The sequence below is a fragment of the Nicotiana tabacum genome, chromosome 16 (assembly GCF_000715075.1).
Source record: "Nicotiana tabacum cultivar K326 chromosome 16, ASM71507v2, whole genome shotgun sequence".
Classification (NCBI taxonomy): domain Eukaryota; kingdom Viridiplantae; phylum Streptophyta; class Magnoliopsida; order Solanales; family Solanaceae; genus Nicotiana; species Nicotiana tabacum.
This window is the reverse complement of record NC_134095.1, coordinates 52,109,797-52,122,203: the sequence shown is the minus strand read 5'-3', so window position 1 is coordinate 52,122,203 and position 12,407 is coordinate 52,109,797. Positions and strand designations below refer to the sequence as shown.

General features: G+C 37.4%; 2 protein-coding genes across 5 annotated transcripts; one reads left to right on the top strand and one right to left on the bottom strand.

Annotated features, from left to right (window-relative positions):
• Window positions 1-731: 731 nt before the first annotated feature.
• LOC107793249 (uncharacterized) lies at window positions 732-6,668 on the bottom strand. 4 transcript variants are annotated; one of them, XR_012700048.1, is made up of 5 exons: window positions 6,538-6,668; window positions 4,241-5,277; window positions 2,706-2,773; window positions 1,634-1,704; window positions 732-1,214 (listed from the first exon to the last, which is right to left on the bottom strand). XR_012700048.1 is itself a non-coding variant. In XM_016615569.2 (3 exons), the coding sequence occupies exons 1-2, from the start codon at window positions 6,637-6,639 to the stop codon at window positions 4,261-4,263; spliced, it is 1,119 nt and encodes a 372-aa protein (XP_016471055.1). In that variant the 5' UTR covers window positions 6,640-6,668; the 3' UTR covers window positions 1,420-1,704; window positions 4,241-4,260. The 4 variants fall into 4 exon arrangements, 1 of the variants encoding a protein (XP_016471055.1); XR_001649668.2 differs by lacking the exon at window positions 2,706-2,773 and having other exon boundaries at window positions 733-1,214; XR_012700047.1 differs by lacking the exon at window positions 732-1,214 and having other exon boundaries at window positions 1,420-1,704.
• A 1,296-nt stretch (window positions 6,669-7,964) lies between these two features.
• On the top strand, window positions 7,965-11,248 carry LOC107793250 (uncharacterized). The gene is made up of 2 exons (XM_016615572.2): window positions 7,965-9,195; window positions 10,715-11,248. The coding sequence occupies exon 1, from the start codon at window positions 8,046-8,048 to the stop codon at window positions 9,168-9,170; it is 1,125 nt and encodes a 374-aa protein (XP_016471058.1). The 5' UTR covers window positions 7,965-8,045; the 3' UTR covers window positions 9,171-9,195; window positions 10,715-11,248.
• Window positions 11,249-12,407: the final 1,159 nt, after the last annotated feature.

Below are 12,407 nucleotides of genomic sequence, written 5' to 3'. Positions count from 1 at the left end.
GTTTTATACTATCAATAAAAGAGCTATTACTGCTAGAAGTGTGCTTCTAATGATTCAAAGAATATAACTGTCAAAAGTAACTTACTTTACAAACATACCTGTGGTCACCTTTCTGATCCTATCAACACCTTTCTGACTTTCTAGTGTTTTGATGAGTTAGGATGTGAGTTGTATACCGTTATATTTGGGAAGATTATGATGACTTAGGATCAACAATATCCATGTTAATTGGGAGTTACGGACACAACAACCATCAACAACAACAACCACCCAGTGGGATCCCACAAGTGGGGTCTGGTGAGGGTAATATGTACCCACACCTTACCCCTACCCGGAAGGCCAGAAAGACTGTTTCCGAAAGACCCTTGGCTCGAGTGAAATAAGAAGAAACCTACTACTATATTTATCAAACTAATACAGGTTAGAATGGTTACTACAAGGAGTTTGCTCTACTTCAATGGCAACATTTGGTGTTCATCAAGAACAAGCGATAAGCTCTCAAATCGTCAAAGTCTCCTTCCTAAGCCAAAATCATCCTATATATAGTCTAGGGAACATGACAACTTTTTTCTGATAATCAAGAAATCCCTTGTAAGCTAGCTGGAGTGCTGTACTAACTCCAATTCTGCTCACAAGTTTGTAACTCGAGGGGGTTAAAGCCCGCCCCTCTATTCTGTTCCCACTTAAATACTTGACTGCAGTCAGTGACACTAACTTTCTTTTTGGGTTAAAGTTTATTTATAAGATACCAAGATGATACAAAAAACATTCCAAGTGACAACATCAGCAAGCTATTCTCCCCTCCTAACACCTCCAGAAAGTCCATATTGATTCAGATGTCCTAATCTGACTACATTTACACCAAAAGTACAGATTATGGAGACGTATATTCTTAATTCTAATAATATGATTCATATGTCCTTCAAGCAAGCATTGTTTCTTTCTAGCCATAAGGTCCATAGAATGTACAGCGGAATGGTTCTCCATGTCTGTTTCAGCCTTCTAGGTACTCTTTGAGATTGCCAAGCTTGTAATAAACTCCTGACGTATCTAGGCATCACCCAAGAAATACCGCAGATGCTGACAAATAGATCCCAGCATTGTCTAGATACTCTGCAATGAAGGGCGAGATGATTCATTGGTGCCTGCTTTCTTCACAAAGGTAACACCTATTGCACACTCCACAAACTGTAGCCTCTTTTCTGCAAATTGTCCTGAGTCAAACAGGCATTATTGATGTCAAACACCTTCGCCATCCTATAGCTGATTTCAGTAAATTAGAATCCAGCAGATTAGTGAGTCTGACTACAACCTGAATGTCACGACCCAATTCCCGAACCCGGTCGTGATGACACCTCTCGTGAAGACAAGGCCAGACCAAACAAAACACCTCTTTTAAACAGTTAAATATCATAAATAGTTCTAAAGCATGATATAATATCCATAAATTGCAGAATTAACGATAACAACAGTAGAAACCATCCCGACACAGCCCAAACCGGGGTGTCACAAGTCATGAGCAACTAAAAAATCCGGATACAAGTCTACTGAACACTAAATCTGATACAATAGTTCTACAAACATGAAAATGATAAGATAAGGGAGGCACGGGGCTGCGAACGCCAACAGCTACCTCGTAGTCTCCGAATCACTGCCTGAATTGAGAGAATCAGCACTCAAGAGCGAACTCTGCGATGCCTAAATCTGCACACATGGTGCAGGGAGTAATGTGAGTACTCCGACTCAGTGAGTAATAATTATAAATAATGGCTGAAAGTATGAAAACACGTAAAGGCACAAAGCAATTCTATATCAAGTAGTAAAATCACTTAAAGCAGTAAATTAGTGAAGAAATCAATTGATATTCCTTTTTAAAAACAAGTAAAACAGGTAATTTAACAGGTAAATAACAAGTAGAAATCCACCCCTCGAGCACAGTATCAATCGCTCAGAACAGTATCAGCCCCTCGGGCTCACTCTCAGTACAGTATCAGCCCCTCGGGCTCACTCTCAGTACAGTATCAGCCCCTCGGGCTCAGTATCAATCACTCAGAACAGTATCAACCCCTCGGGCTCACTCTCATATCATAATGGGTACTCACGCTCATTGTGGGTGTGCAGACTCCGAAGGGGCCCCTTACGGCCCAAGCGCTATATCAAGTCACCTCGTGGCAACATCACTCGGCACTCGGCCTCACATCACTCAAGCCACCTCGTGGCATAGAAAGTATCTCATATCACTCAGCATGTCCTCACGTATGGCCCTCGGCCTCACTCAGTCCAGAAATCATCACAAGCCCCTTGGGTATTAGTAAAACAGTAGTGCTCAGCCCAAACAACATTTGAAAGATCATTTAAGTCTCAAATTCAAGTAAAAGTGGCCGAGTTTGTAAAGCATTGCAAATCAATAGGACTGAGTTCAAGTAGTATGTCAAAATAGTGAGGAAACAGTGATAAAAGTCCACGAAGGATTCAAATAGTCGGCACGAAGTCCAAATATGGCAATATGCCCAATTCATAATGATAACAATTAAGTCTCAGTCAAATACACAGTAAAAACATCAATCGGGATGGACCAAGTCACAATCCCCAATAGTAAACGACCCCGCGCCCGCCATTAAGCGCGTGTCTCACCTCAATATAGCACTACGTTGTGCAATCCGGGGTTTCAAACCCTCAGGACATCATTTACAATCATTACTCACCTCAAGCCGGCCAAAACTCTAGCTCGCTATGCCCTTGCCTCTCAAATCGGCCTCCTCGCGCGTCGAATCTGACCAAAACCACAACGAATACGTCACAATAGGCTAAAGGAACAATACCCACTCGAAAACAATCGAAAAATATCAAAAGTCCCGAAATTGGCAAAGCAAGAGCCCCGGGCCCACTTCTCGAAACTCAGAAATTTTCACATCATTAGATTCCTTATCTCCCCACGAGTTTACATATCAAAAACACCAGAATCGGAGTTCAATTGACCCCTCAAATCCTTAATTTAAGCCCTCTTAAACTCAAGCCCTAAACCTCCATTTTTAGTCCATTAATTCCTTAAATTTCAGTCCTAATTCATGAAATACCACCATAAAAGTGTGTTTTAAGTCCAAAATCCTTTTCCCTTGAAATCTCTCTTCAAAATCGCCCAAAAATTCTAAGTCCGAAGTTAAAAATGGTTAAACCCTTTAAAAATCGCGAAGAAGAGACATATATACATTCTGCCCAGGGGTTTTCGCATCTGCGACCCCTTTACCGCACCTGCGGTACCGCATTTGCGGTCCAACCAACCGCTTCTGCGGTTTCTCATTAAAATTCCAAAAGTCGCTTCTGCGATTGGACTTCCGCATCTGCGGCTTCGCAGATGCGGCCACCTCGACCGCTTCTGCGGAAACTGCTCCCCGGCCCGAACTTCGCATCTGCGGCTTTTCCCCTCGCACGTGCGGCACCGCACCTGCGGTTCCCAAGCCGCAGGTGCGAAAACACTAGAAGCAGCACACTTTCTGCAATCATTCAAGTTCAAATCTTCCTGTTAACCATCCGAAATCACCCCGAGGCCCCCGGGACCTCAACCAAAAACACAAACATGACCCAATACCTTATTCAAACTTGCTCCAATCATTAAAACACCTCAAACAACACCAAATCTACTAAATCACATCGAATTCAAGCCTAATTTTTCTAAAATCTTCCGAAATACGTTTTCGATCAAAAACCCAACCAAAACACGTCCGAATGACTTGAAATTTTGCACACACATCCCAAATGACATAACGAAGCTATTGCAACTCTCGGAATTCCATTCCGACCCCCGGATCAAAATCTCACCTACCAACCGGAAATCGCCAAAATACTAACTTCGCCAATTCAAGCCTAATTCTACCCCGGACCTCCAAAACCAATTCCGATCACACTCCTAAGTCATAAATCACCTCCCGAAGCTAACCGAACCATCGGAACTCACATCCGAGCCCTTTAACTCATAAGTCAACATCCGGTTGACTTTTCCAACTTAAGCCTTCTTAAAAGAGACTAAGTGTCTCATTTCTTACCAAAATCACACCAAACGCAAACCAATCAACTCGACCACATAAAACACGTATAACGAAGCATAAAGAAGCAGAAATGAGAAAAACGGAGCGGTAACTCATGAGACGACTGGCCGGGTCGTCACACTGAAAAAACAAAATTCAATAGAAAACAGGAGAACAGAAAGACATGATATGAACCATAAAGATGAAAATTACACCTCATTTGAGCGTCGTGTCTCTAACGTCTCACGGAAGTCATATATGACTCATATAGATTAGGTACCTCATCCTTGTAAGGAAGCACGAATATTGAACGAAACATACATTCAGATAGACGTAAAGCTCTCAAAAAAGATACTTTCTGATTCAGCTTCTTCCCCTCTAAAACTTTCAGTACATCATTTCTAGAAATCACTCTCTTGTCCAAGCTAAGCATTAGAACCGCAGGATTACAAACCAAGTGTTCCGGTTTGTATCCGAGTTCCCCCATGAAAAAGTCCAATGCTCGCTGAATTTTAGCTTCCGACATAACCAAACAGAGAGGTTGCTTTCTGAACACAGTCATTATATCCAGATCACACCATCCACAACTCCGGAAAATTCCCATTTTCCTTTTCACTGTTGAGTTACTAACTGAAACAAGTGCAATAACTCCATAGAAAAACATTCCAGATTTTGGAGAAATCTGTAAATCCTTTTCAACTCTGTGCAATTTCTCTTCCAGCCACCCAGTTTTTTGCAAAACTACCCGTGGTTTCTGAACTAAAAGCTTCTCGATTTTGGGATTTGAAAAACCAAACCTTTGCAACAACAATATTTTGGGATTGATTTGTTTTGGACCATTTGGAGCAAGTAACCAAGGTGATTTCTTTATAGCTTTAACCAAACATTCTTCACTACTAAATAGTTTCCTAAGATACTCCAAATTAGGCCTGAAATGAGAATCTACTCCTCGAAACAGAGCTCGTACGTCCGATCTGAAGAGATTTACTAGGTCGGATCCAGACAACCCAAATTCTATTAGACACTGAAATTTGGGTTTAAGAGTCCTGTTTACATCAGAAAAAAGCAGCTGTGGGGTAATAGAAACTAACTTCTTGATGTCTGTCCGTTCTAAACAAATCTCTTGAAAGAATTTGATTACCAAATCAGGATTCTTAGGGAGTTTCATGCTGTTTAACTTGGCAGTTGCAGAATTCGCTTCCTCTCTAGAGAATCCCAGTGATTTGATGAGGTAGTCTGACAAGAAAGGGTTCTGAAAAGGAGCAGACACAAAGGGTGTTGAGCACCAAATTTGATTCCATTCATAAAATGATTTTAACTTAGACACTAAAGCAAGAATAGTTTCATCAGATTACAACATTGCATTGACAAACGATAATGATGATAATAATAAAAATAAACATGCAGATTTAGAACATGAAACAAGACGTTATGCATTCCAACTTCATTTTTACTTGTAGAGCACAAACTTGTATCTTCTTGAACCATATTACAGGGGAGTACTCAAACTTCAGTACCAGAAAGGTCTCACGAGCTACAAATAATATGTGATTTATCAAAAGAGAAAGCAGCAAACGGAGATGACTAAACATCATATTGGTACGCCAAGTACCCTAATCAAGATGGGTTAGAAAAGGTCTTCTTTCAAACTAAACTTGGTAAAATGGCTACTAGCTAGGAAAATAACAATATATTTGATGCCCCTCATATGTTCTCCATTTTGAAAGGATTACTGTAACAAGTAGCTTTGGGACCTAGTGCTTATATATCTACATGATTCTGCAGATTCTTTTTAAGTGAATGGTAAGTTAATTTGCTCAAATTTATTCTTATAACTACTTGTTTGGTAAATCGCCCCATTTGTTTTAGCACCAAAAAACGTACTACTATACCACATCCTCTCAGTTTCTTAACCAGTCAAAAGGGCTCCTGCCAAAGTAAAGACTAGCTTTAAAGCAATTGCTCCAACCACTATGAATAAACAAGTGCATTCGTCAACAAAACAAAAATGTGGCGAACTGCACAAAGCGAAGGAAGTCACTAACACAAAATTTAATCACTCTTTTCATGGATTATTCATACAAATAAGTGCATTATCCTTGAAAGGCAGGGGAATTCCTGTATAAACTATGATTCTGCAACACATAGGGCTTCTTTTTCTTGTTCAACTCCTTCTCACTCTATATTTTCAGCACTCTTTTGGCGAAAATAAGTATACTAAGTTTGATTCTTTTGGTATCATAAGATAAAAGCATTTGAGCACATTTCTCTCTAGCTATAACCACATTTTTCATCACCACAAAACACTTGTCTAAAAAAATAGTAGAATTTTAATATAAAATATAAGTAAGAAAATCTAAGCGCCTAAGATAACACTTTGATATGTAAAATCATAGCAGCAAAAGAGACAAAAAAAATATCCAGATACATAAATTTATCGAAATGGGTATTGCTTAAACAATTTTTTCTGCAAAAAAAATTGGAAATTTTCGAAGATTTCAAGAGGGGTTACCTTGGTGGTGGTAGAAATTGCTTCATCTGTAGAAAATCCCACTGAACTGAAGAGGTAAGCGTTGTTGCCAATATGTCGAAATTTAGATATTCGAACTAGCATTGTTTGAGAAGGTTCAAACTTCCCTTTTCTTTTTCTTTCAAAAGAAGTACCGTGTAGTATAATAATAATAATAATAATAATAATAATAATAATAATAATAATAATAATAATAATAATAATAATAATAATAATAATAATAATAAATAGCAAAATGTTAGAGCGCCAATGTTTATGACATTAAATTTTGAAACTGTTGATATGATTTTTTATATCACTACTACAACAACAACATGTGGGGGTCGGGAGGTAGTCTATACGCAGACCTTACTCCTACCTAATGCAGCTAGAGACGCTATTTTCAATAAATACTCCGCTCAACCTAAACATAAGAGGAAAGGAAGAAAGAAGTAAGAGAAAAGTGAATGGAGAAATAAAGTATAAGTATATCAAATAATAGCAACGGGGAATACAATAATTGAAGCGAACAAAATCACATAATGTAATAAAAATCTAAGAAGACGAAGGGGCATGCATGCTACTAAGATTATCGGTGATGATTTTTTATATCACTAATACTAAGATTTGTTTGGTTTCCGGTATTAAAATTTACATTAGTAATGCCAATGTATCTTATGTATGGATTTATGTGTTATTTTATGTAAAATTTGAAGGAAAAAAGTGTGTGCATTAGCAATACTTAAGTGTTTTGATTTTAGTTTATGAATTGTTTTTAGTTAAAGTTCAATTTGAGCACTATATTTACCTAAATTAAAATCTCTCTTTATTTTAAAAAAAAAAAAACTGAAGTTGGACGCCAAAAAATAGACAATCAATTTCCATCCTACCTCATGGTGAGAGATAAGAAAGTTCGGATGATTACTTAAACCTCATAGTAATAGGAGTAATAAATAAAACATGTAATTTTTCAACTCTATTCAAAATATAAAAAGTAAAAGATAAAATATGACTATTTAATAAAAAGAAGGGCAAAATGAGCGAAAAAAAAGAAGGTAACAAGGTGACCACACCAATTGATCGTTATATAAAATGATATTTAATCATATAATCAGTAGCGGACCAGGATTTTGTGCAAGCGGGTTCAATCTTAGAAATACATAACTTTAGTCGTAAAATAGTAATTGTCAAGTGGATTCAAATAAATTATTTATACAAAATTTATGCAGCTTTAATCGTAATTTATACATATACATCATATTATTTTTTGATAAAGCAGGTTCAATCGAATCCTCTGCCACCAGGTACATCCGCCACTGCATACGGTACAATAAAATTTAAATAACGAAAAAAAATATAATTAACGTAATAATATGATACAATACAGTACCTAATAACCCTCCAAACAAGCTGGTATATACCTGGTCTCGAATCGAGCTTTACGTACTCTGGCTTGATTCTGTTTTCCAACATATACTGTGCTGCTTGAGTTATTATTATTTTTAAAAACTATGTTAGCTCGAATAATTGGGATTCGTGTCTATGGAGTCAAGAATCTACACATTTTCTCCATTTACACCTTCAGATTTCTCCATGCTAATACTACTATTACTACTACATCAACCCATTTCTTAGTGGACTTTCTTGTTAATTCTCTCGGGTTTTCAAGAGAAGAAGCAGTCACTACAAGCAACAAGGTAACCCGCTCGAAACCCCCAAAAAACCCAGATTTTGTTATCAATTTCTTTGAAAAAAATGGTTTCGATAATACCCAAATTAAGAACATTGTCTCCAAGTCCCCTAAAGTACTCTTCTCTAATGTAGACAAAACCCTAAAACCAAAACTCGAGATTTTACAAGAAATTGGTTTTTCTGGATCTGACTTAGTTAAGTTTGCAAATGCAAATATTCATATTTTTGATAGAGGTGTAGATACTTTTCTTAGACCTTCACTTGAATACCTTAGAACTTTATTGGGTAGTGATGAAGATGTTGTTAAGGTTATAAAAAAAACTTCTTGGTTACTTAGTTCTAATGCTCCCAAGATAATGGCACCTAATGTATTGTTGCTGCAAAATATTGGGTTTTCGGATTTGAAACTTAGGAAGTTTATATTGCACCACCCAAGAACTATGATGCGGAAAACTGAATGGCTTGAGGATGTTGTTCATAGAGTAGAAACGGACTTTGGAATCCCTCGTGAATCGGCTATGTTTGTCCATGGAATTAGTGCCGTTAGTTCCTTTAGTAAGTCAACTCTGGCAGAGAAGGTTGATGTTTATAGGAGTTTTGGTTGGTCTGATGCGCATATCAATACCATGGCAAGAAAATTACCTTTTTGTTTCTGCTTATCGGAGGCCAAAATCCGTAAACAATTAACTTTTCTCATGAAGGAAGTTGGCTGCACGTCAGAGTATTTAGCATCTCGTCCTAAGCTGTTAATGTATAGTTTGGAGAAGAGAGTGATTCCTAGATATAAGGTCCTGAAAATTTTACATGGCAAGCGTCTCAACAGCGGTCTTGGGTTGTACTCTGCTGCTTGCATGACGCCATCGACGTTTATGAAAGAAGTAGTGTTGCCTTACAAGGATAAACTACCCCTTCTATATGGATCATGCATGAAAAGCGTCCAATGAACAGATATTATCAGTTTCTAAATAGGTAAGCAACTTTCTTTTGGCTGTTATCTAGTCTAATTAATTTGTTTTGTCATTGCCATGGCTTTTTTTCCTGTTTGTGATTTTTTCTTTTTGAGCCGAGGGTGTTCCGGAAACAGCCTCTCTACCTTCACGAGGTAGGGGTAAGGACTGCATACATAACCCAACTTGTGGGAATATACTGGGTATGTTGTGGTTGTTGTTGTTGTGTTTTTTTTTTGGTTTTTTTATCTCGGGACAATGTCACTCTTACACTAGATGATGTGTTGCCATTATCTGATTAAGCATTTCGAAACAAAGAGCACTCTTTATTGAAGCCATTGGTACTTAAAGTGCTGACTGATCGGAGATCCGTGAAGGTTATATATTCATATCTTCTCATATTGAGAAAAAAGCCTGCACCAGTAGAACTGTTGATGTGATTCAGTCTTGCTTTCCTGTTCCTCAGTAGGAAATGATGCCTCAGTAGAACTGTTGTAGTCACCGTGAAGGTTACGATCATGTCCTGGTCAAACCGATGCCCGAAAGTATGAGCATATTTTTAGATGCCTGACATTATGAGCATCTTTGGAGATTCTGAAACCAGAAAACAGATGCTTTTGAGGGCACTGAGAGGAAGCCAGTAGTCATAAGAGTTTTGAATTTCGCCGTGACGGGGGGTACTGGTATTTATGGTGGTAGTTTACTCGTAATGTACAAACCATGATTGTCTCATGCAAGTTGCGTTTGTTGGTGATAAAGACATCTTTCTGTCTGTTTGGGCTATCTTGAGTTTTTCTTTTGCCCTTTCAAAGGTGGGGTTTACCTCTTCATTTAATAATGGAAATTTTCATGAGTTTTCTGTTCCCTAATCATATATCAGGTCAAGAAACTTCACTTTGAGAGTGAAGATTCTTGTCTTGCTTTTGGGATTGCCTGATTGTATAAATTCGAGTTTACTTTTCAAGTAGATATTTGTATGTTGCTTTCCGAATTACATGAAGCATCTACTTCGTGAAAATGCTTTCAAACAGGCTCTTTTAGAAAAAGGGTTGGGATCGCTGATCGCCCATTGGTTTTATCTTGGTATCTTTGGCATGTCGTAGAAGGGTTAAATCTAAGCATATTTTAGACCATTGTTTCTCGCACGGTCAGATAAACTTGAGACTAAGGAATATCATAAGGTTCATTTGTGATGAAAGGTACTATCTGATGGAAATAGTGTGAGGAAAGGATGACAATTGGTTGCTATGCGTAGTTATGATATTAAAATTGGTGCTTAAAAAGTGCAACCGGTTCTATTCCGTTTCCATAGCGAGTGCAAATGTTCTTTGGGATGCAGAAGACCTGCGCATCTTTTGTTTACTACTAGCAGCACACAGTGAAAACAAAACATGTTTTGCTTAGTTTGGTTACTATTTCGTTATCTGAAGGCATAGCATTCACACTCTTCTTACCAAAAATATGTTTCCTATTTCTTATTCATTTAGTTTATGAGGCGTTGACTATGTTAATTGCACCATTTTCATGTTTATCTCTGATAGGGATTCAGCTAAGGCATTCATACTAAGGCTCATGTCGACGAGGGTATTGGAATCCTTTGTATGTTCCTAGTGTTGGCCAAAGGTCCTTTTCTTGGAGAAATGAACGTCAATCTGCAATTTCAGGAGGAAGTGCGATCACACAACCTGCTGTCAACCACACGCACCAGGGTATGTAGTTGGGCACTCACTGGACCGCACAAATATGTTGTGCAACCGCACATGCCTAACTTGGCCAGATCTTTTATGTTGCTCACTTTAAGTCCCATTATATCTGTATATACCAGATGGCCTTGCTTAAGTTATTTCCCTAGACTATTCTCATTTAAAAAACAAAGTTATTTCCCTAGACACACACACTCTCTCTATATATATATATGATGTATTTTGGGTTAGGAAAGGATAAACCTTATAGCTTGGTGATAAACCTTCTTGTTCTTGGTGAAAACCTATGGTTGTCATTGAAGTAGAGCAAACTCCTTGTGGTAACCATTCTAACCTCTTATCAGTTTGAAAAATCAAATAGGTTTCTTCTTATTTCACTTGAGGTTCTTTATTGCTTGTGAATGATTTCTTTCTTTAATTCTTAGTCCAATGCTTGAATCTGCAAAGGATAAATGTTTTTATATTGGTTTGCGATAGTAATCAACAATCTGTCCTAGCTTCTTTCTCTCTTCTTCGCCAAGTTGTTGGGTTTCAAGTGGCTTGGTTGTTCTCATTCAGTTTACTTGTATCTAACTGAATTGCAATCCGTACAATCTCCTCTCCATTTTTCTTCCTCAAATACCTCCATCCAACAAACTGTGGTATTAATGGAATCCAGTTATCGCGGATTGATATTGGTCTTGTTACATAATTAATCTTCTGTTCATGTTAATTTTAAGGCAGAACAACTTCATAGATACCTCTACTTGTTCGGTTTTGACATCCCAATGGCCCTACTCTATGAAGCTTCAAGCAGACACCTGAACTCAATCAAAACACGAATTTTAAACGCCTCTGACCGTTGACCAAGCTTATGTGGCGTTGATTTGGCTGAGTTGGACAAAAATGACTAAAATTTAGAAATGTCATGGTTCTAATGTATTGTTCATTCATACCATATAAATCATGTTTTTTGAGAGAGTAATTATTTTTGTTGAGAAAGTTCATACCACATAAATCATATATGTCCATTTATTGGTTTAGATGCATGCTTTTTAAGCAACTGTTAAAGAGGTAAAATGAGTGGGGTTGTAACCTTGCAGATGAAAGAAAACAAGAATAGCATAGGATCTCTGCTGCTGCTTTAAGTGAGGGCCGATGTTAGCTGCATTTGCTAAGCAAATAGGAAAAACAATGGAAACAGAAATGGAGAAAAAGAAAGGCAAAAAGGCATAGCGCCTCTCATGTATACCCTATCACGATAATAATTTTTTTTTAAATGAGACCGGATTAGTATCATATTAAAAATTGTACTTGAGTCATAAAATAAAAGTGTAAGATATGTTAATGTAGATAAATAGATTACAAATTTTTAACTGACGATTATTTTACTTTGATATGGTCTAAGTGTAAGAAATAAATAAAAGTGTAAGATATATAACTCGCTAAATTGGAAATATGAATTGTAATTACACTTTTATCGAATTCATTACAAAATTTTATTTTAGATAAAAATTTATTCTAAAATAGTAAAGAATCAATGACTATTTTA